Here is a 25,091-nt window from a genome sequence, read left to right on the forward strand (position 1 = left end):
ACTGGATAATAAATAAAAACAAATATAATTACGAATAGTTTTATTGTCGAATGTTATTCGATGACACAAATAATAAAATTGGTATAATTGGTATGTATTGGTTATAAATGCAGGCCGTTTTCAGGCAATTTAAACAGTAGATATATAACCTGAAAATGCACAACTGAAAATGTATATGCAGTAAGATGCACCTGACCTATGCATATTAGTGCGTATACATTTATAGCTTTTAAAAGACGCTTATCAATTATTTTTCATTACTGAGCGTAGACCTTAGTTACTCAAGATTGACTTAAAACAGATTTGTCTAACATAGTCAAGTCTGTCTTTTTGTAAGTATTAGACAATTTTGTCTACGAGACGCTTTGTTAAAAGTCTTTATGTATACTTTGATTAAGGTCGGCGCTCAGTCTAACTGCATAAGACATGATTATTATGTTTTATGCAGTCAGATGAAAAACTAGCCCTTTACTCTTAGTGATAGATACTGATGGCTTACCACTTATTTCTTGTTTACATTTGAGTTTAAATCAGTTTTTGATTCTATCTCCAATAATTGTGCGTATTATCTAATAGTGTAACTACAATTATTAGCACATAATGTACGTATACACATTATTTTGCCTAAATATCTACACGTTTTACATCAATTTCTTGGAATTTTATGCATACAAAATAATAATAATTTAATTTCACATCAAAATTAAATATTATAAGATTATTTTCTTTAACACTTTCGTTGCCAGCAACTCATCTATTGAGTTCAAAAAACTTACTGTACTCGGGCCATTTCAAACGTGCGAACTAAGTCACGTTATTTTATCGGAATATCTCGCTCACACTTACACATTGTCACATTGCAATGACTCTTGTGGTTATGACGTAGTTCGTACGTTTGTAACAGCCTAAGTAAAGTGAGAATAAAAAAAATACTAAGTTAGTTTGTTGGCAGCTAAAGTGTTAAATATAGAGACCTACAAAGTTGCAGTTAACAGTTCTTTTCTAGTACTAAGGCACTTGTCCCACCGCCGACGAGAAAACGACAAACTATCGGCTATTTTCTCGTTCAAGAAACGTATAGTAGATATGTATTCCATGTAAACAAAAGAGACACATATACAAATAGTTGATCGCTGACTGTTCACGCTGACGGCGAGCACTCTCTTCACTAGTCTATTGCTAAGCGACCAGAACCATGAAAGATAACAATCGCTCAGCGATACCCGCGCGATTAGAACACACGTCGAGAGAGCAACCAGCTGTAATTTCTCTACGATGATGACAGTGATGCGAGTAATCGCTCGCCTCACTCGCACACTCGTTTGTAGCAGAGCTACACAACTACCGCAACTACGCACTCGCTCCCCGCGGCTCGTCAACTCGTTTCCAATTCTAGCTCTACTCGTTACTCGTTCATCGTTGGCGGTGGGACAAGTGCCTAACATTCAGATTTATTTCAAAAATATTTTGATTATAGGTTTTTCCATACATTTATACCTCTATTTCACTACATCATGATGTCTTTTAAATAAATCACAGTAACGTAATAATTTCAAACATCTTTGGTACACAATTTAAAATGAAAGAATTACTTATATTTAAAATTTTACTTTTAAAAGGTTGGCTGTGAAAATCTTATATTGGGCGTAGCACAAACATTTCTAATTGGGAAAATTAGCATTCAAAGGAAAAAATTACACTGCCCTTACTACATAAAATATCGTTTAAGCCTGTGGCATGTTAAAGTACTGATAAGTGGTAGAAACTGTATTTTCTATTGAGGTATATAAGCACTCAAAAGGCTTCCAAAAACAACAATAAGAATGTCAGATTAGTTTATATAAAAATAAATTATAGCACTGACCTATTAGAGGTCCCGCCTCATATTGCAATTAATATTTTTAACATGGTAACACTCATTGATAATTCTATAATATTTATACAAAGTGTAAGTCCCTAAATGGTAACATTTAAATAACTTATTAAATACAAAGTTTAAAAAATATATCGATATCAAAAATTGAGTGGAATAAAATAATGAGTTTTTAATTTCACTGACCGTGATAGTGCCTAATTGGAATGTCTTAAAATATGTTTCAACTGTTCACAAAAATTACGAAAACTCTCTCAAGAAAAATATTACCGAATCAATAATTAATTGATTTGAGAATTAGACAATAATTGTCGAATCAATTAATTATTCCAAACCTTTTCATATAAAACACACCTTTTTATATGAAAAAGTAAATTCAAATGGAACTCGCATAAATAAAGTGCCTAAGTAAAAATAAAGGAATAATATTACCGAATTAATAATTATTTGATTAGACAATTACATAATAATTGTCAAATCAATTAATTATTCCAAACCTTTTCTTATAAAACACACCTTTTTATAAGAAAAAGTTTTGAAAGAAAATTCAACTAATTCTCACATAAAGAAAGAATAATATTACTTAAGCAATAATTAATTGATTTGAGAATTAAACAATAATTGTCGAATCAATTAATTATTTCAAACCTTTTCCTATAAAACACAGCTCTTTATAGGAAAAAGTTTTGAAAGTAAATTCAACTCGAACTGATGTAAATAAAGTAAGTCAATTACTGAATCAATAATTAATTAATTTGAGAATTATACAATAATTGTCTAATCAATTAATTATACTATTCGAAACTTTTTCTTATAAAACACACCTCTTTATAGGAAAAAGTTTTGAAAGTAAATTCAACTGGCACTCGCGTGGATAAAGTAACAATATTACTAAATCAATAATTAATTGATCTGAGAATTAAATAATAATTGTCGAATCAATTAATTATTCCAAACCTTTTCATATAAAACACACCTTTTTATATGAAAAAGTTTTCAAAACAAGTACAACTGGTAACATGAATAAAGAAAATAATATAAAGGAATAATATTACCTTATCAATAATTAATTGATTTGAGAATTACATAATAATTGTCGAATCAATTAATTATTTCAAACCTTTTCATATAAAACACAGCTTTTTATATAAAAAAGTTTTGAAAGTAATAGCAACTGGAACTCACACAAAGTAAGTAAAATAAAGGAATAATATATGAGTTTTCACTGGAGAATCTACAATTAATATTATCTATCTATGAAGTACTTTATCCGATGAGTCCGTTTTCAGTGGGCTGAAGTAATTCTTCCACGAATTCCTTCACCATTTCTTTGAGTTTGTTGTTCATTACTTCTTGTTCACTGTAACAAAAATAAAATGGTTCAGGTATTTTAATTGCAGTTAATGCAATATACAAAAGCATAATGTATGTTTGTAACGAGTTTTCATAATAAGCAAAGACCCTTTTGCACAACACGATTTTCTTTAAGTAATAAATTAATCAATTGAAAATAAACCTTAAAACAACGACATGTGGTTTAAAATATCGCAGCTTAGTCAACGTTAAATTCGATCGTTTCGATATATGGCAAGCTGTTTTATTCCACATGTTATAGGAATTAAGGTTTAGTTTAAATATTATTCACAGTATCTTTACCGCGCTTTCATTGGTTTTTACTGGATTTTCCCGTTACTGCAGGCTACAATTACTAATTTCTAACTTCCCAAACAAACGTTTGAGTCTTAACGATTCCTTGAAATATTTTCATTACAATTTTTACTGCCTCTAACATAAAGACCATCTTTATTATAGTATATTTACCTCCTAGTAGGTGCCTGGCAGACCAGCTCGGAGTAGTACTTGAGCTTAGGTTCAGTGCCACTGGTCCTGATCGTGACGCTCAGTCCGTTGTCACACTTGAACAGTACCATCTCTCCTGATGTGTAGTCTCTGTCCAAACCCGTGCCCAGGACCTCTGTATATAATCATAATCGTGTATTTGCCAGAAATGTGGTAATAATTAAAAATATTAAAAACAATTTATAGGAGCAGTACACATTTCGTCATTACAGCATGCAAGTTTAAATAAATACATTAAAATATATTCAGGATGGATAGACGGGGAATAATATTACTTGGATATAATTAAGTACTCAAAATAAATTATCAATACCAATCAAGTAATTTATAAGAGGCAATTTTACAGAATTGCAAAAAATATTGAAATTGGTTAGAAAATTAAGAAAATAATAATTATTTATGTTGTAAAAAGAAGTCACCAACATCAAATTGTCGAGAGCTGACGGCTTTGAAACATACACTCTCATTAAGAAAATAAAACAGAACAATAATTCTGATAGACTATTCTTACCAGTATCTCAGTGTATGGTTGTTTGTAGGCAATGTAGAGGGCGCTCACCGCGTTTTCCTTGCTTCTTTAACTTTTGAGTAGAAAATATCAAAAGTGGAAGAAGCACGGGTAACGAAATGAACATTGAAGATGTAGTCCTTAATGCATACATAAAAATATATCTTTACTAGCGGCACGCCCTGGCTTCGCCCGGTTTAAGCAGTTATTTTCCAAAAATGCCTTTACAACTTGTACACAAAAGCTTTCCTCTTGAATCACCCTATCTTTCAACAAAAACCGGATTAAAATACGATAGTAAAATATACAGAATATGTAATAGAATACGGGAAGTAACGAGAACACGCATTTTGCCTTGAAATTTCTGACGTTTCGCCGCAAGTTCAACTCGCCGTGGGCGCAGGCTGATGCGTGTTCGCGTCAATTCCCGTATTCTGTTATATAGGTAATAAACATACAACGCGAACGTTTAAAAGTTACGAAAATACAATACAATAATGTCGGGTTTCGCAACTTACGAATAAATATCGGATAGCTTCCGCCAAGGTGCAATAATGCCAGTTACTATGGTTCCGTACCCAAAGAGTAAAAAGGGACCCTATTACTAAGCCTCCGCTGTTTGTCTGTTCCACGGCTGTATCTCATAAACCGTGATAACTATAAAGATGAAATTTTCACAAATAATATATTTTCGTTGCTGCTATAACAAGAAATACTAAAAAGAAAAAATTAAGCGGGTTCTCCATACAATAAAAGTGTTTTTTTGGTATTTTTTGGGACGGAAGCCTTCGTGCGTGATTCTGACTCGCAATTGTTTTATATATTTTCTATCATTATCGGTACATTATCCGGTACTTATTCGTAAGATGTAAAACTGGCAATATTACAATTAAATAATAGATATTTCTTCGGCTGTTTGAAGGTAATCTTGTTTGTGAGAGTACATGCACTAGTTCCTAACATACCAATTATGATGCTACCTAATTGGTATGCGAGGAACCGGCACTGCATTTATTTCTTCTTCGTCTCCTTGCATCCCATGTGGACTATTGCGAAATAAGTATCATTGATGATGACTATCGAGTAGTTTGATCTATTGCTAAACAAATACAATATGTATTGTCGTATCGCTTTTGTATCGAATAGTTGGCATGATAATGTTATGACTATCGAGTAACTATCGAATAGAAAATTGGATATTTTTTAAAAAGTATCTTTAATCACTCGATACGAATGCGATACGGCAGTATCGAAAAATCAGATTTTTTATACAAATACTTCCTGGATACAATCATTTTTTAAAAGACAGAGTTATAACAAAACTTAGTCAACTTTCTGAACAGAGTACGGAGGCCATCACGTACCTCATGAAAACTATTTGAAAGCCTGCTGTACATTGTTTTCTCCCGTAGATTGTAGTGATTAAAACGTTACGTCAAAGCAGCAATGTACTGAATAGTGACTATCAATTTAACGTTCACTAGTTGTCAACTGAGATACGTGATAATCCCGCTGGCCAGCAGACATACAAAATACATACATTTAAATTGGAACATCACATTAGGTACTTTTATAATACAATACAAGTTAGTATATAAAGGATAACTTACTTAAATGATGCCCCTCTCCGTTCACTTCGTCGGGTATCTTAACGCCCGCTGTAAAGTCGTTTATGTACACCACGTTGCACGATCCCACCTTTTTCGGATACTGGAATAAATAAAATGATTAAAATTATTTAGTTTCAAACTATATTTTCAACACTAACACATTATTAATAAACGTAAACTAATAAACGTGGTGAAAGCTATGAGAAGTAAATCAGTATATAACAAATTAATCTGAGCGGTATCCGTGAATACATAAGGCGAGTATTTGATTGTTTAAATACATTAATTATAAATAAAAAGTATCAAAAATCTTAATAAATGCTAGTTCACAATCAGAATACAGTTCACTGAAGACATGTAGCGCAGTTTTTCTACGCTTGATACTATAGTATCCCTATCATATCGAGTATTTGGCATTTACACAGCATAATTTAGTTCCACGAAATATCCGGTAGGAGCGCTGACTAATTTCTTGATAGTTGGCTGGATAGTCGTAAAAAAATCGCACTACAATATTTATTTATTACCGCCTTACATTAACAGTATATTTATACTAAACATGTAAGTTATAGGTACATTAATTATAGAACATTGTAAGATAACAAACATTAACATTATAATAAAAAAAATAATAATCTAATGATGAATAGTGCCAGTAGTGCTTGCGATTGAATGAAGGTAATGCTCACTGGCTGTTAGGAGAGTTGGTACTTTGTCATTAATTAAATCAAAACATGTCATCATATAAATTTAATTCTTACCAATGCTTGCAGTAAAAGATGGTATTTTCTTGAAGGTAGTGTAGAGGGCGCCCAATGCGTTATCCTTGCTTCTTTAACTTTTGAGTAGAAAATATCAAAAGTGGAAGAAGCACGGGCAACGAAATGAACAGGCTTGAAGACTGTCTTGAAATAATCTTGAGATTTTCATAATCGATGGTGTAAGTGTCTTCTTTCTTCAGTGTATAAATGCTTTTATCAAAATCTAGTTCCAATAATCTATTGTCAATTAGTTACTAGCCATTATGGTTTAGTTTATAGATTGTTTTTAATGATTTAGATTAATAATAGAAACGCGGACGCTTATCTCCGGCAGACGAAATTAAAACTTTCTTTTAAAATAGGTAGTCTTTTTTGCCCAAAATTAATTCAAAATTAGGCCATTTAACTTTATACGTGTGTGTTACGTGTCAGTTAGTGTTAACAACAATAATAACGTCCCTTTATTCAAGTAAAAATAAACATGGCATGTTATAATTTATACCAATCACTCTTAGCAAGTTAAACATTACTACAGACTATAGATTATAATAAATGTAAAAATATCTCCTTCAGCTGGTACAATATTATAAAACAAGAATATATTTTTTATAATCATAAACGCGAAACAACCATCACCTGGTAAAACATACACAAAAACAAGAATAAATTTAAGTATTTATTACAATGAAATCAAATATTTACCTCTCCGGGACTGGTGTAGTTCCTGATACGTCTGAATATCTTCTGTATGGTGGCTTGTTGGTGGCAGATGTAGTAGTTGTTGTGTGTGACGTGGTACCCGTACTGGGCGTACAGCGCGTGTAACTGAGACAGTACCGACGAGCCGCGGGAGTACAGGTGGGAGGCCAGGGATGCCACCTGGGGGATGAAGATGGAACTTTAGTGATAGGGATTTAAATGTGCAACATGTACCCTATGAGCATCTAGACAGGTGCTCACAGATTTTAATTATTTTGAGTATTAACTAAGAATTTTACAAGCCGAGATTATTTAACTGGGTGTTGGACTACTTTTCATTGATATTTTACCGGCTTCTTCGTTTTTAGTGTTCTATTTTACTTATGTTTGTCTCGAATTAAAAATATTTTTTTCTTCAAGTATGATAATGTTGCCTGTGATTTTGCGATACGCCTTCTAAGCTTGCTGATAATTGAGTCAGTATTCTTGCAGTTTGTTCGATTTGTAAATAATGCTGACTTTTAGTAGATGACCTGTAGTTTAACTAAACATTGTCCAGACGTTTTATTATTTAAAAAAATCCTCGTAATAACATCAAAGAACGAGAAAATAGTTTTATCTAAATACTAACCTGTACAGCGGCTGACACACCATCCTTTTCAGGCACCCTGTGGTCGCACATGTAGCCGATAGCCTCTTCGAACGCAAACAGCGGTACCTTGCCTTCTTGTGCTAACAGTAGGGTTGTGTTACCTGAGAACAATAAACGACGTTAAAGCTATTAAACTGATTACCTATATACTTTTAATTGAAGTGCAATAGTCTGGCAACCTTTAATTTTTGGTTTCAATTCCCGTTTTGAGAAAATTAATATTAGAATTTCAAATTTGCTGACGGTGTTCTAAATGGCAGCCCGGGGTATGGTAGGCCAGTATATTTTGGAACATGATTGTAAAAGACAAGACGCGATGATATTACATTCGTCTTAAATCTTCTATTATAAGGCAAAAACAGAAAAAAAATGCTTTGATATAATGAGCAAAATATTCTCCACGTCCACAAAAGTATAAGAATTAAATATAATTTTTATCGAACCCATAAAATGGTCAAAAAATATTCCTCAGACAACTTTTCAACTACATAAACACAGCATTTCATTACCTAAAATATCTCCAGTTTAACTCAATCTGAAACCCAACTTACCCATCCACTTAAACCCAGTGAGCGTCTCAACGAACTCTCCCTTTCCTTTGACGATAGTCTTCAGCATCTTGGAGCTGACGATGCTGGCCATGATGTACAGCTCGTTGTCGTCTCCGTTCTTCTTGCAGTACTGCTGCAGCAGCCACCAGCCGAGGAGAGCACCCATCTCGTTGCCAGTGAATATGTGCCAGCTTTTTGTGCTGGAGGGAAATTTTGGGATGAGTTCCGTTTTTTAACACAAATACAATAAGGAAATCTTCAATAGACATATTGGTCGCTAACAAATATTTAAAATTAAAAATCTTTATGAGTAAGAATAGGAAAATTATTATTTTTGAATAAAAATCTAAAGTAAGATCCTCATTTGGAACTTGCAAATTGGTGGTATTTGCATACGGGAAAATCTCTCATTTTTATCTGCAAATCGGAAGATAACGTAAGTAGACTAAGTCCGAATATAATGCTATTTGCTGTTGCGAACGTTAACGATTTACAAGACAAAAAAGTAATAGATCCCTTCCACTAAAATGTGTAGCCTGCCTCACCTGTCATCATATTCAGCAACAGCCAGCCTGTCCGCATCGGGGTCGTTGACCAGCACCAGCTTAACTCCACGCTCCTCAGCCAGCTTCTTGCTCAGCTCCAAACACTCCAGCTCTTCAGGGTTGGGAAACTTCACTGTAGGGAAGTCTGGGTTCGGATCCTGTTGTTGTTTGACGCTAATTGGTGCCTGGATAAAAAAGATTACCATTGAAGATAACAGCCGACTTTAGAACGACAAAGAAAGGCTTCTGGAAACGACGTAGCCTCTTTAAAAACACTATTAAAAGGTGACAATATACTCCCTCTATTAAACCAACTCTTCAATCCAGAAGTTTACCGCAGAATCCCCTAAGCATGGGAAGGTAAAGTCCAACGTTGGAAAAAAATCAACGATATATCCATGTTTGAACTACGAGTATGCATTACGAAAATAATATACCTATTTTTACCTATAATATCTAATAACCTATTTATTCTATATGGCACATTATATACCACATTATAAGACAAGACCTATTCTTAGAAGATGATCAAGAAGTACAAGTAAGAATTGATAAAATTAGCTCGTATTCTTACCTTAAGATTAGCCACATCAAACGCCTTCAGTATATATTCGTATCCGACTCCATGCATAGCGCTGTACACCACATCGATGGCGGCTTTCTTGTTATCTTCTAGGATATCAGGACTGAGGCTAATGATCGTCTCCAGGTATTTGTTGGTGACTTCATCTTGACAGTCTTTAAGCAGCTCGTGAGCGCGGATCTCGTTAATGTCCCAGTGGTCTTCTGGGATACTGGATAGAAAGGAGACTTTTTAGTAACGCTGGATTTTTTTCTCTTCTGGCAGTGAGAAGACTTGAATTCTATTTGTTGACTTACAAAAGAAATGTAGGATTAAGATCAGGATCACACACATATTGTGACTGTTTAATTTTCAGAAAACAGAAAAATTCTAAATAGCGAAATGCGAATATTAGTATTGATCTACCTGTAGGGCCATGGATAATTTGTGGTTTTCCTCATATGAGAAGAGTTTATTATCAAAAATTCTCTATAGCAAACTTCAAGAAACATCACTTTCGTTTGGTTTTCCTCATATTATAAGAAAAGATTCTGGATCAAGGATTTACGTGCCTGCATCAACTTCAAAAAATATGACCTCCATTTTAACCATAAGAAAACACAAAAAAAAATCAAGCATTCGAAAGATACTTACTCCAAGCACTGCTCAATCTCTTCCAAGATATTATCATCATGAGGCGTAATGATCTGGCAGCCGTTACCCCAGTACACTTTGTACCCATTGTCTTCCCTCGGGTTATGTGAAGCCGTCACCATGACCCCTGCGGCCGCGCCGTAGAGTATAGTGCCGAACGACACGAGGGGCGTGGCACATACTGCTGAGAATATGTGTACCGGGATTGATGATGAGATGAAGACCTTCGCTGTTAGTTCTGCGAACCTGTGGAGGGAGTGTTGCTTTGTAGATGGGCTGATAGGCAATGTTTTCTGACAATTAGGAATATTGGAATATTGCTTATCAGTTTATTTTTCCATTTGTCTTGCAGTGATACCTTCTTTTATAAATGCGAAAGTAATTGTATCGGTCTAAAACGCTTCAGAAGCTACACTAATTCAAATAAATTTTAGCAGGATAATACGCACATAGGAATACTTAAACGAATGAAGAGAATGAACGGTAACAGGGCTACTTTAAAATGTAGTTGGAGAACGCGCGAACGAAAGGGAGAAAATAATAATCACGGTATGTGCAATCAATAATATCATCAATCAACAAAATCAAATTAAAAAGATCGTGGCAATTGAAAGACTCAAGCAATGAATATCAAAATACCTAAAAGGTTGAAGTTATTTTTTTTAGCAGATACGTAAAAAGTCACCTAGCTCGACTTTGCGACCAATGCCTACTAAATATATTATTACAAATCCGAAAGCAACGCTGTCCGTCTTTCGGGCCTAAACCACTTGGGACAAAACCGGATTGGATGAAATTTTGTACAAACAAAGGTTTGAGACCCGAAATAGGACTTAGGATAGTTTTTGTCCCAGAAATGCCTCAAGAACGTGATCGATTCAAATAAAAAATAAATCTTTTACAACTATTATAGTTCACGTGAAAAGTCGCAAGCAAGAGCTAATAAAATATTATTATGATCTCCAACGAAATAAATGATGCACAGATGCATACTTATAAACGTCAAAACAATTGTATTGAAGACACGTTCCAATTGCAACAGGCTTGATCCGATTAATATCAGTATATCAGGGCGTATGCGCATAACTGGTGACAATTGTTCATAGAAATTGTTAAGCGAATTTATTGGCTTAAATTAATTTTTGGCATGTGAATTAAGATTGAATGAGAGTGAATTGAGAGATGTGATAATGTATGTCTTAATTTTAGTAGGTAGTTGAAGCTACAGATGGTTCCATTTGAAATTATTTATTGTGGTAAAATTAAATGGAATGTAAGGATTTTTAAGTTTTGTTTCTCTTTACCACCATTCAAAAGTAAACGACACGATAACATTTAATTAAGAACATGCAATAAAAAAAGTAGACCGACTATGCTAAAATTTACAGGAGAAAAAGGTACATAATACTTTGCTTGTTTAACTATTTGTTAAAGTTGTCAAAGTTTTTTTTAAAAGTTCAATCATAATACCTACCTACCTAACCAAATTATACAATCAAATATGCAGAGTAATCCCCAAACATTCTTAAGTTAACCGCTAATTTAGATCATTGATATTAATACAGCGTAATTAATGATGACAAAAAACTGTTATATGAACTCTAAAACTGTATTATGGGTCCATGAATTAAAGTTAGGCATACGCATACGAAAGATTTTTATAATGATCCCTTATACTCATCTATCTCAATATACCAATAATACTAGTAGGTATTTCATGACAGTATAAATCACTAAGTTTAAGATACAGTAATATGAAGGAAGTTATCTAGTATAACCTAGTGCACCTACGAATGACCTACACATTAGCAACAATATCACTTAAGAGGCTATAATTTAGCCCCACTTGTGAATCTAGGACTGTGCACCCATTTACCTCAAATTACGTAATTGCAGGATGAATTATTGAAATATATTGTTATCTATACTTAATATTATAAAGCTAAAGAGTTTGTTTGTTTGTTTGAACGCGCTAATCTCGGGAAATACTGGTCCGATTTGAAAAATTTATTCAGTGTTAGATAGCTCATTTATCGAGGTAGGCTTTAGGCTATATAGCATCACGCTACGACCAATAGGAGCAGAGTACCAGTGAAAAATGTTACAAAAACGGGGAAAATTATGATTCTCTTATGTGAAGCAAGCGAAGTTGCGCGGGTCAGCTAGTAATGTATACGAGTAAAAATGAATCACCGGAATGTTTGCTATAGGTACGCGTAAAACATAACAGCGCAACGGACGGCAAAAATATGAATGACGGACGGTTCGAAGTGCGCCGGGTCAGCTGGTTAATATGTGTCAGTATTTATTTTCAAAACTAGTTTGAACGCTGTAAGCTTACTTTAAGAAGCATGCCCTTGTGGTCATATTTTATAAGCATTTTAAATTATTATTTAAGAGACAATTCTTGGATTAGTATAACAATCGAGACAAATTATAAGTTTTCTAAACTTGACAGAAGAAAAACAGAACAGAAGAGTGATACATGAGTACGATCAACTTTTTCTTTAGATTCCGAAAATCCCGTGTACGCGTTTGTCACTTTGTATAGGAATATTTGTTTCTAATAAATAATTATTCCTTCTTGATTTTTTTATTCAGATTTATAAGACAGATTATTTCGCGATATTTTACCTTGCTAAGTTATAAAAAATAAATAACAATAAAACGTCACGTCAATTATAATTCAGTACCTATATAAAATCGCATTACTCTTTACCAACAGCGTATATTACAATAATATACCTACGTAGTTTCGTTACGTAATTTGTGTAAAGAGCATCGTGATAACGCACTTAGCGAAGTAATCTTACATTACTGACTACGCTTTAGATAATCAGAGCTATTTACTGTATATAGTTAATAGAGTATGAGCGGAGAGGTGTGGGAAAACTGGTACTTAATCGATCTTTTGAACATCGCAGTAACAACTAAGTATTTATTCGGAGCTCGCGGAGTTAAGTAACAACAGCCGCGCAGTTCTGGCCGAGATTGTTCTATGGATGGGTGACCATATAAAACATACCCAGTTTCTTCGTGTTTCGGAAAGCATGTTGAACTGAGGGGCTTTTCAAAGACCTTAGACAGTCGTTACCATTGTCTTGAATCTGACAGCCAGTCTTACTTTACTTTCGACCAGTGGTTCCCAACCAGTGATCCGCGGAAGTCAAAATATGGGCCGCAAATAATTTTAAAATTTTAAATTTTCAGGATGATTATTACACTTTATTTTTAATACACTTACATAGTGGTCCCTGATAACAAGAATAGTATAAAAGTGGTCCCTGACTAAGAAAAGGTTGGGGACCCCTGCTTTAGATTATGTGTTGCCGTCAGTATGCCGAAATTGATGGAGGATAGATAGATCCGGCTAAACGCATGAAAATAAATCCAGTAGTTTTTTTATTTGTACGCTAAGTAACAAAGAGATCATATTGTGCAAAGCATAGATCTTGAGGAATTCAGACCCCTTAGTCGCTTTCTTTTAAAACATTTACGTAGAAATATAATAGGATAACAGACCTATACCAGTAATAAGTCAATTTATCTAAAGACCAATACATAAACATGGATATCAAAAGGTCACCGACCCATGACATCACGATAACACACGATAACGATTCGCAACTCGCAACTATGTATCTACGTTGACGCAATTAAGGTTTATCGTCTAATTAACTGATATTCTGTTACGATGTCAGATTACGTTTCAGTGGGTCTGAACGTTGGGAATAACGTGAGAATTTTTGTTAAAGAGTAGACACTGTGAGATATTTTTAACTGAATCACGCGGCTTCCTTCGCGAGCTAACTATCTTTCTCATATTTTCCGGTCTTTAGACAAAAAATATGTATTTGCTCCCGTCTTTAATAATATTGTTAACATGCTTTTATTTAATTGGTTCCGCAATTTAGCCCTGAAGGCGTGACAGTCAGATAGACTTTCGCATTAATAATATTAGTATAATTGTATAGGAAAAAGTTGTGTTTTTATTTTTGTTTTATGTTTGTCCGGTTTAATTAAATCTATAAGTACCGCACCCATCGGCAGCCATCTTAAATACCACGCCTTCGCCGTCGCTCTCAAAATACAATGGAGAATGTTAACAAATTTTGATTTTTAGCACTCCTTATTCTTTCTTAAAAATAAAAAATACTAGTGAAAGAATTACTTCGATATCTCAATTAGTTTCCGATTTATAAGTAAAACAAGTTGTAACCGCACGACGCTTGCTCTCGGGGACGGTGTGACGTCACTCTACTCTTGCTCAGTCTGGCTCACACAGTCCGCTTGCGGTCGCGCGCTCGGTGCGTTGAAATTATACCTAAATACTTTTTAAAATGTCCAATTCAAATACTAGGAAATCATATGTTGTGCCTAAATGTAATTAAATTTTATGTAGGTAAGTATATAAGTAATAATAAATAACTTCATCTTATAATGAAACAATTTCTAACCGGATTGATCGCGAGTTTATTGATTTTACTGTGGCAGGAAAAATGTAAAATCAATAAGTACGCGATTATTTCGGTTAAAAATTGTTTCATTATAATATGCAGTGATCGTAAATATCTAACATATTACTTATATGTATAATACCTATACTAGAAGCCGCCCGCGACTTCTTCCGCATGGAAACCTTTCCCGCGTAAATCCCGATCCTTCGGGAACTCCGGGATAAAAAGTAGTCTATGTGTTATTCTGGTTCCTATATATCAAATTTCATCGTAATCGGTTCAGTCAAATTTGCGTGAAAGAGTAATAAACATCCATACATACTTACATACGTACATACATACATACGTACATACATACATACATATACAAACATACGTACATACATACATACATTTGTATATACATACATACATAATACATACGTACATACAATGATATACATACATATGTACATTCTCACAAAGTTTCACATTTATAATATGAAGTAGGATTTCGGAGGCAACAAAACCTCTATTTGTTTCACAAATAATTCGCAACCATTATTCCATTTATTTTAAGTAGATTATCCGATTGCCCTTTTTCTAATCCTTTATCCATTTTATTAATCGAATAGTATTTACTATTATTATAAGTTATTTTGTACATAAGCGGACGAAAACACAACAAAATACTACGCAATCTATTACACCTACAACAACGATTGGCGACTTAATACTAAGCGGGACGCGGCCCGCGCGGCGCGGTAATGTAGTATGACGTCACAGCCGCTCACGCGGCTGTTAGCGGGTCTCGATATTTTTCGAAACTTTGAATGCTTAAAAAATCAAAACTATTTGGTATTTTTGACTAAAACAAAAACTAGTTTATATGTATACATACAGGCTATACTGTGTCAAAATTTAAAGCGATTTGGCATACCTAGTAACATTCTCCATTGACATAAAAGGAAAATTGACAGCAAAAAAACAGTAGCAATACTTTCACATTTATCCAAATCTTCTTTCTTATGAGTACCAGCATCCTTATCCCTTCAATAGCACAAAGCCGTTCTACTCTATTAATCGCTTTCATCCATCACCTTTCTGTCAAAAATCCCCGTATTTTTCTCCTTTTAATCCTTTTCATCCAGGTATTTTTAGCTATTTCATACAAAACCATGCCTTTCTCTTTTATAAGCCCTGTATGTTGCTCCCATTCATCCCATTTATCCATCACCTCCATTACCTATCTTACACAAAACCTCTGTACGTAAGATTAATTGGTTTTGTGTTTTTATACATACGAGTCTTTTTCATACAAAACCATATCTTTCTTCCTTAAAAGCCCTGTATGATTTTCCCACTAATCCCATTCATTTATTACCTCTCTCCCACAAAACTTTTGTATAAAATAATGTGTGTTTTCATCTCTTTCATCCATCATCTCAACCTCTTTCATCCAGATCCCTTGTATGTATATTGTGTTTCATCTCACCTCTTGCTGTTATATCTGCCGTCGAAGCCGATGACGACGCCGTTGTGCAGCTGGCTCTGACTGCACACCTTCTTCACGTAGGAGCAGAGACCCTGGAGACAAGTACTGATGTTAGTATTTATAGCTTTGGTTATTACAAGCTTTTGTGTATTTTTGGAGTTTAACCTTTGCTCTTTCAAACTACGATAAATAGCCGAAATCAGTACTTAATTAAAATTAAAGACGAAATTATTAGGATAGGACGAAGTGATTGGTCAGATAATTATCGAGAGCTAGACGCTTTTTATAATAAGTTCGAAATAAAAAGCGTTTTAATATTCGATAAAACGTTAAAAATGTAGGCATTATTACATGGTTATTGGTTGTATTTGACGAAATAATGATTTTTTAAGAGAAATAATTTAAGGACAGTAAGCCTTTTTATTTTTTGTGACAAGTGACGTGGGACGCGGCAAGCGGGGATAGGGGGAAATATTGCCGACACGCCATTTTAATTGCACGGGTGTTGAAATAGAATTGTAAAACCTAACTTGGGATTAATTTTGAACCCACGATTACTGATTGTAAGATCAAACGTCGGATTTGTTGTATGCTTTGTTATATTTCAATGAAAATATCTGAGTAAATTATGTAATTACAACGCGATTAAATATTTAAAAAACCAGACAACCCGTTAATTTGTACGGTGTATAAAAATAGCAATGCTTTAGATACAAACATAATATTATGTAAATCTGTACTTAGTTAGATCTTAAACAATTTACAAGAATTTTGGGATAATTTCGCATTGCATTTATAAGATCCTACGAATAGTCAATATAAGTATGAGTTCAAATTAATTTAGGTCATTAATTGGTTTGAAATTTGAAAATTAGTACAATTAGTATGCTCGGAAACACAGTCGCGAGCATAAACAGCACATTCAAAAACCGAATTTTGTAATGCTTTGAACCTGATTTATTAGGAAAGTAAAATAATCGGTCTTAGAGACATGCCCATAAATTATATCATTACGATCAGCTATGATCCATGATATTAACTTTTTTCGAATTATCGTCAATTACTTTTATCTTATCAAATTGAGCAGTCTGTCTGTCATTACTAAAAGCGGAATTAAGGGCCTATGTAAAAATGGACACACGTGTTTACGCAAAGCAGTGTTTAAATAAAATGGATTAATTCAATCGAAGGAAGACACCCCGTATTATACAAATTAAAAAATAGTATTTGAAATAAAAACCAAATGCATATGACGAAGGAAATTAATCCGACATAAAATGCTAAATTCGAATTATTAGATTATTAATTAATTTCAGCAAACGATTTGCTAAACAACAGGCAACGCCCCGCCTGAAACCTAGGAGAAATTCAGACAACAAGAACAAAAGAAAATACGCGACCAAAATTCTCAACCCAAAATGTCTGCCCGAACGCTATTCAAAAGAGATCAATCAATTTGCAACTCCGCCGGCAGCCGACCAACCTGCGTTAATTAAAATTAATTATACTCGCCTATTGTAGACAGGCGACCAGCAAAATCGGGACTGGCTGTAAAAAAAAAGTAATAATAAAAAAGAAAATCTTACCCATATTTCTATGAGGCCAGCGCGATGAAGAATTATTACCCCTCATTGTACTAAGGGAGTGGAAAATTTCCCCAGAATTTTACTGAAGAGCCGTCCGCCTCTCGCCAGCTCTGGTCTGCGTCTGCCCTGCCACCGGCGACCCTAGAGCACCTATATAGCCTAGCCTGGGCTCCCCCCTCGACCCTTTGTGTCGTGGAAATCGATAAGTTCGTACCTAACTTCAAGTTTGCCAGCGCTACAGGGGTGCGATTTAACTAGATGTGTATTAGGGTTCACAATTTAATCTGGAGTGCCAATTTGTCGGGTGTATTAATTGTGCTGATGGATTGTCTTGAAATAGAGGTCGAATGTAGGAGATAACTGGATAATTTTCTTTTGGAGGATTACAGATTAATAGTCTACGTGTTTAGTGTAGAATATTTTTTTTCAGGTAAAGAAATAAGTTTATGGGTTTTTAAAATTTATAATGTATTCATGGCTTAATGAACTTAAAAATGTTATAAATCTCTTATCGAATGTTATGGATAACGAATAAATACAACTTCTTCCATATATGCTCAAAGTATTTTTTTCTAATGTAAAGTTTTTTATCGGGTCTTCGGTGAAGGAACATATAGTCCTTCAAGAATAAAAAGGTTGTAGTAACTACACATACTTCCTGTTATATACTTTGTTTATATTCTATTCATCGTGGTTTTACGTAAAAAAACACGACCTTGCTAATACTGAAAATATCTAATGGGTGATCACATCAAGCATTGAGTGGAGATCATTAATCGGTGGGCTATTATTCCATGTCCGTGGCAATTTATCACACCTGCAAATCGTCCCGATTGCGACCCGATTGAGAGAAGTGCAGGAGGGTGAGGTCCGCCATATTTCACTGCAGATGCAGACTGCGGCTAACTTCACTCGGTGCAACGTTTTGCTTTTAGGTATAGGGCTTTGTATAAGGGAGGCAGGGTGTGGCACGTTTGAGTTATTAGGGTTGAAAAATATAGCCTAGGCTTTAGAAAATACAACATAATACATTAAATATTCGTGAAAATTAATAGTTGAATAGTAAGTTTATATGTTGTACGAATAATATGTTATTATATGATTTAATAAATTCCTGTCATGACCAGTGTCAAGCAAGCCTAAGCTTATGTAATTTGACAGTAAATATATAAACAAAATAGAAGAGACATGACTTCGTTTTACGGTTTGTTGTGTCTGAAAGTCTACGTGCGTTGCGAACAACAGGTTTTATAGATCTTATCCGCTGTCGCCCAATATATCCCAGACTGGATAGTAGATAATAATATGTTTTTGTGGGACACTTTGTTTAGTTACAGTTTGTGTTTTAATGATAATAAATAAAATAATGTTATTCGCTACATTGACCAGCTCATTATCTTTATTACACAAATAAAATCATTTTGTAGTCGTTTGGGTCCTTACGACAAATTTTCCGTAGAACCAGCGAGTGGTGATGAGAATATGATTTCAAGGATCAGTCCTTACTTTCGTTGGGAAGAAAGAAAGTTGTGATAATTTAAATATTTTACTATCGTATTAGACAAGGATACAAAAGAGGAGCTCGTGGCTTAGTTAGACTGGAAGCCGACTCCAACATAGTTTGGAAGAAAGGCTAAGCCATGATGATGACTATCGTATCAGACAAAATATACTACTGACTAACCTTGAACACAACAGTTGAAAAACAACTGTAGTATTACGGTTGTTCGCGTCCCGCAAGACAGCTTTTACAGTTAGAAAATAATTTCAATTACTTTAAAATTACTTTCAATTAATCATACTCGACAGCCCTAACGATTCTAAAATGATGTATCCTCCGTATAACTGTAGGTATGTCTGGACCAAACCCCGACCCCGCCGGCGGCCATTTTGTGCCAATATTGATCCGTCTGGAAACCTACCGGGAATACGACATTATTGCAACACTATGTACCTAGCTACCCATTTCTATTGCTAGATTAAAACTTTAAATTAAATATTGGAAGTCTAACGGTGGGAATACGGCTGTATTTTTTTTCCAGTTATTGTTTTTTCTGCATCCATTATTAGTTACTCATGAGAATTAGGTATATTATTTTTTTCTAAATTTCACAATCCTCCCACCAATGCTAAAATTGCACTAAATATAACATTCCTTCGAACATGCTGAAATTGCACATTAAATAGCTTGTAAGAATTACACATAAGCAGGTATTTTTTTTATCTTTTTCTTCTCCTTAAAAAAGTTTATTTTTTCTGAAGAATTAGGTGATTTACTGTGGGACCAGTCCAGCACTCTTGGTCAAGAAATATTATTGACATAATATTTTATCTAGCAGTAAAACAAGATTACTAATGTGTAAGCAAGTGTCAAAATTTTTACGCGATTTAAAACTTTGAATTAACCTAAATATGATGTTGATTTATGCATGATTTACGTTATCATGCATCAAAAAGCTGTTTTTTCTCAACTCAAAATAGGCATATTCCGATATTATATCAAACCCAATGCAATTAATATAATAAACAGTACAAAGATTAATGTCTATAAAACAAAAAAGTAAAAAAAAACTGGTCGCACGAGATAAGTTTCTGAAGATAATTAAAACATTATCTTATTTATTTTATTGTAACTCCTTGACCATGGACTAAGGACTTTGATTGCATCAAATCTAGCCACATATTCTAATAAAATCTATATCACTCTTGGATGGTGTATAGAATGCCACTTGCAACACAATATATTTCATCCATTTAATCATGCCGTCAATTGCTATTAAATATAGAAGCACCTGTATAGTCAGTTTAACACATGCTCTCAAACCCGTATTTCACATGCAAATCCTATAAAATCATCGTTGGTTATCTACGCAAAGTAATTAACTAAATATATATTTTAACAATGCTCAAAAGAGACGTAATATTTTGTTCAGTAAACCAACACTACACGATTAGTAATCTTCCTCCTAGCTGATATTCGGCTACGGCGATTGAATTTCATGGAAAACATTGATTTTTAAAGGATTATAGCCTATCTCCTCCCTCGCTCGGGAGGAAACTCTTGATCAGCAGTTGGAAAGAAGCTAGTTAAAAAAAATGCTACTATAAATGTGTTCAAACCTGTGCAGTCTGTAGCACGACGACATCGTTCATGGCCTTGTAGCCCGCAGTCATGGGCCCCCTCAGTCCAGCCGTGCCAAACTTCAGCCGGTGCAGCATGGTCCCTCTCAGCTTGTCCCATCTTGAGCTCGCGATGTCTTCTTCTACTTCTTTGCGGGTTTTTGGATTCTGCACAAACAAAGCAAATATTTTTAAGATATTCTTTATTTATTGGTGAAAATATTAATTACAAAAACTCAAGCCTGCTTCCCCAAAGCTTCTGACGTCATCAATTTCACGATATTGGTCAAACTACAAGCTCCCGTAAAACATTTCAATCGAAATTTACATTTAGTGCAAACATAGCACCTTATAACAATCACTAATGAATCAATAATATGGTCTACTATCACGATTGATGAGATACAGCGAGGTGACAGATAGACGAACAGATAGCGAAGTCTCAATAATAGGGTCCCGTTTTTATCGGGAACCTAACCTAACCTAACAACTCAACAACTGTTCACAAATGATTCAAAATAATTCTAAATAGGTAGGTACCTACCTCGCAAAGGTATGTACGAACTAAAAACAGCACAGAATTCATCTTATTAAGTTGTGGTCATCGATACCTATACATAACTAAATACCTAGTAAATAGTAAATAGCTATATATTGTTTATATCACATATCAAGCACATTATAGCGGAATTTACCGCACTGTTTATTTGTGGTCACGAGCAGGAATTTCATACAATAGACTGTATTATAGTGCATGTAATTTGCACATGTTTCTTATTACAATGACCGTTTAGCATAACGTCCTCTCGAGGGATATTCGACGGTCAATTTCATTGAAACGGACCAATGTGCTATTATAACTCGACGAAAATAAAATTGCGCACAAAATTTCAAATGATTTCTACCATGATTTTATACATATCCAAGTTCTTTCAAACGAAATTTGTTTGACATTAAAATCTTCTAAATAACCTTTACATAAACCATACTTTCATTAACAAAAGAATCGAACAATCGATTTATTAAAATGATAGTTATCGAACAATCGACTTTTTCAACTAAACTTCGAACAAAAGAAACCGAGTAGGCTCAATTAAAACATAGGTAGTTTTAGTAGTTTATATTAGCTAAAAGTATGAGTAATACAAACTGATACACAGGTACACTTTATTTCATCATCCTGGCTCACAATGCATGAAAAACTTGAATGAGATGTGACCTCATCTTTCATTCACCATGCAATAAATACTAATGTTGTGAAAACCTCATAATAACCTAATCCGGGAATAGAACACGAGACCTTTGGCTAGCGGACATATGGACAGAAGTACTTATTACCTACTTCCGATGTACCACATCTTAACATGCTTGATAAGAATAGTAACATGTCAATTAAATGTCTCATTAGTCATAACACAGTGTAATTACCTACCTTACTTATCTCTGATTGAGTGATACAAACTAATTAAATACCTCGTGAGAATCACGATGATTTTCCAAATTAAGTTTACTAAGACTTAACTAATATGTTATTGTATGTCCTATTATATTCTAAAAAGGGATGGGTAAGCTACAGAAACGGCTGGCTGTTTAAGGAACCCGGATATACCTCTGCTCTATTATTTGCAATCATTACTTCATGCAATGCATTGCTAAATTATGATTGCAAAGAATAGAGCCTAAATGCGTGAAGTTATTCAATGTAAGAGTAGCAGCAGTCATAGCATTCAGTTCTCAATAAGAATAACGACATCTACTAACCAAAATTTCTCAAATAGTTCGCCAGTCGGATTCATAAAAAACAGTGTTATTTATAAACCTAACTAGGTACCTAAATGCATTTATTTTAAGTAGGAAGCAGGAAGTAATGTGCTATCTATGTCAAAACTTAGTTAATAATGTCATGAACTATGACGTCATGAGACGTTTAACTACGTGTATCATCATATCATTATGATATTGATTATTACGTAAAAGGAAAAATAAGTGTCTAGTACTTTTTAAGAATCTAGTAAACACAAATATAACATCACGACTGTTATGCCAATACAGTCGCATGTAATAGGGCTAGCTTATTGCTATAAATTGTAGCGCAATTCTGTATAATCTGTACTGTCGAGTATCGAGAGAAAGCCTTCCATTCCTACGACGCCCGTTAGTCGCCCTGATCAGATTTTCTTACGAAATTTCTCGATGACAAGCCGGTTGTCGGTAGCCGATAGAAGTAGAGAATCGAGCTACTGCTCAGGTCACCATACTTCGGACTACTAAGTTTTGAGAAATATTATAACATACTTTTATGTGAAAACAGCACTTTGCCCACTCGGGAATCAAACCTTGTGATCGGCAGTCGTATACACTACTGCCTAGACGACAGAGAAATAATCTACTATAATCTTAAATGAAAAATTAAATAAGTCACTATTTCAATTGAAAATTATTTGCAACATTGATATTTCAAAAGTGCATTGTAAATAGCTGATAAAGAACTGGACCGTGTAACTGGAAGCACAAATACTTGTGGCAAAGTAAATATGTACAAAACAATATAACAATTTATTTATAAGCACTGTACATAATCTTGTGCCAAGGTTTTATGTTAAGTAAACAGATCTTGTTATTATTGGGAGCAATTATTATTAGTACCTACCTATTTATTTGAGAAACACATACATAATGTTGTGTGGGTTTTAGTATCAAAACATTGCTTAGGAATAAAATTGTCTATTGAGATTTTCATAGCCTTTGGTAGCCTCGTATATATGTTTAACTTTTCTCTTATAAACATCTATTTTATTTATGTCATAGTATAAAAGTAAATAACTAAGTAGGAAGAAAATTCCCAGTTGTCACCCCCGGGGGCAGTGTTAAAGTGGACACATGTGAATATACTGCATCACCAGAGTATGAAAACACCTGCTTTAAAAAAATATTTGGATAGCATCTCAAACATAATCAAGCTTCATAAAAGCTGTAATTGTATTTTTACATAAATTGCAACTGAGTTCCATCAAAAGAGTAATATGTCCGTGGTATTACATTGATGCAATTACTTCAGCACAATGTGTTTCATTCAAGGTTGGCTCATTTGATTCTATTGTTAATTGACAATCTATCTGCTCATAAAATACAGTTTCTCTTTCAATTGGATTGCATTTTTCAATCTGGTTGTAAACAAGCAGCCTAGTACGAGCATTCTCTTCGCTATGGATATACTATTCTTTGTCTATAGCTTTTTAGTTTTATTTAAGAAATATTACAAATAATTATTAACTCTATGGTTGTTTACCAACTTTGCTTTATGACAAGAGGTATCATACTATACCTAATATAAAAAACTCTGACGTATGTAATATTTTAATGTTTTCCTTGAAATAAATCATTTTGTAAGTTTGTATTGCCAGAGGTCATATAAAACATTAGTCATTGAATGATTTTATACATACATAATGAAAACTTATTATATAATAACAACAATAACCATTACCTATGTTTTTGTTATCTACATAACTGCAGGAAACATCACCTCAATTTTGTAAATATCGGTTTTAATGAGTCTGTGTAATGCAGTACAGTTTAATAATAGATTTTTACGACTTTTTAGAGTTAATATAGGTCATAACTTGCGAGTAAAACCATGAACAACTTTCAGTTTTACTTTTAAAGTCATTCGGCGGCAATAAGTCAAGGACAAAGTAATAACTTTTTAATTAGTACAATAATTTGAGCACATACCTTGTCAAGTTTCAGCCAGTTATTCACTGCGGCATCTAATTTCACGTCTCCACTGTTACACACAGACATTTTACTCAAGTTTCTGACTAAAACGACTTGTCTTTCAAAACGATAAAACTCTCGATTTAACAAAGAAAGTAATGTAATCTTGCCGGCAACAGTTCCAGAAATTAATCCTTAGTAACGATATGGCGAGGTCGGCGCGCCGGCACTCGTACTAAACACAAAATTTGACTGATAATGCGATACAAACTGATGATTTAACAAGCTCCTTCCAGAATGAGTACGATTGATCAATAGTCAAGTAAAATTACTAAGTTAAATTGCCTTACAAGAACTGTAAAATAGTCTTTAACACGTTGCAATAGAGTTTTAATCAGAACAAAACTTAAATTGTCAATCTTTGTTTTGTCCTGTTTGACACTTGACATTCTTGACAGTAAC

General features: G+C 34.0%; 1 protein-coding gene across 1 annotated transcript; it reads right to left on the reverse strand.

Annotated features, from left to right (window-relative positions):
• Positions 1–25: 25 nt before the first annotated feature.
• On the reverse strand, positions 26–24,938 carry Pgm2a (phosphoglucomutase 2). Its single transcript, XM_076117945.1, has 12 exons — positions 24,648–24,938; positions 20,913–21,080; positions 16,207–16,298; positions 10,276–10,521; positions 9,634–9,853; positions 9,060–9,244; positions 8,515–8,714; positions 7,943–8,064; positions 7,315–7,491; positions 5,852–5,951; positions 3,695–3,848; positions 26–3,233 (listed from the first exon to the last, which is right to left on the reverse strand). Exons 1-12 carry the CDS (start codon positions 24,714–24,716, stop codon positions 3,140–3,142), a joined length of 1,827 nt encoding a protein of 608 aa, XP_075974060.1. The 5' UTR covers positions 24,717–24,938; the 3' UTR covers positions 26–3,139.
• Between the last annotated feature and the right edge of the window lie 153 nt (positions 24,939–25,091).

Source organism: Anticarsia gemmatalis, chromosome 9 (genome assembly GCF_050436995.1).
Source record: "Anticarsia gemmatalis isolate Benzon Research Colony breed Stoneville strain chromosome 9, ilAntGemm2 primary, whole genome shotgun sequence".
Taxonomy (NCBI): domain Eukaryota; kingdom Metazoa; phylum Arthropoda; class Insecta; order Lepidoptera; family Erebidae; genus Anticarsia; species Anticarsia gemmatalis.

Coding starts and splice junctions, on each gene's coding strand:
- Pgm2a (XM_076117945.1), bottom strand. CDS start 24,716: ATGTCTGTGTGTAACAGTGGAGACGTGAAATTAGATGCCGCAGTGAAT. Junction 10,522..16,206: donor GGCAGATATAACAGCAAGAG/GTGAGATGAAAC, acceptor CTCCCTCCACAG/GTTCGCAGAACTAACAGCGA. Junction 7,492..7,942: donor GTGTGTCAGCCGCTGTACAG/GTTAGTATTTAG, acceptor TTCATCCCCCAG/GTGGCATCCCTGGCCTCCCA.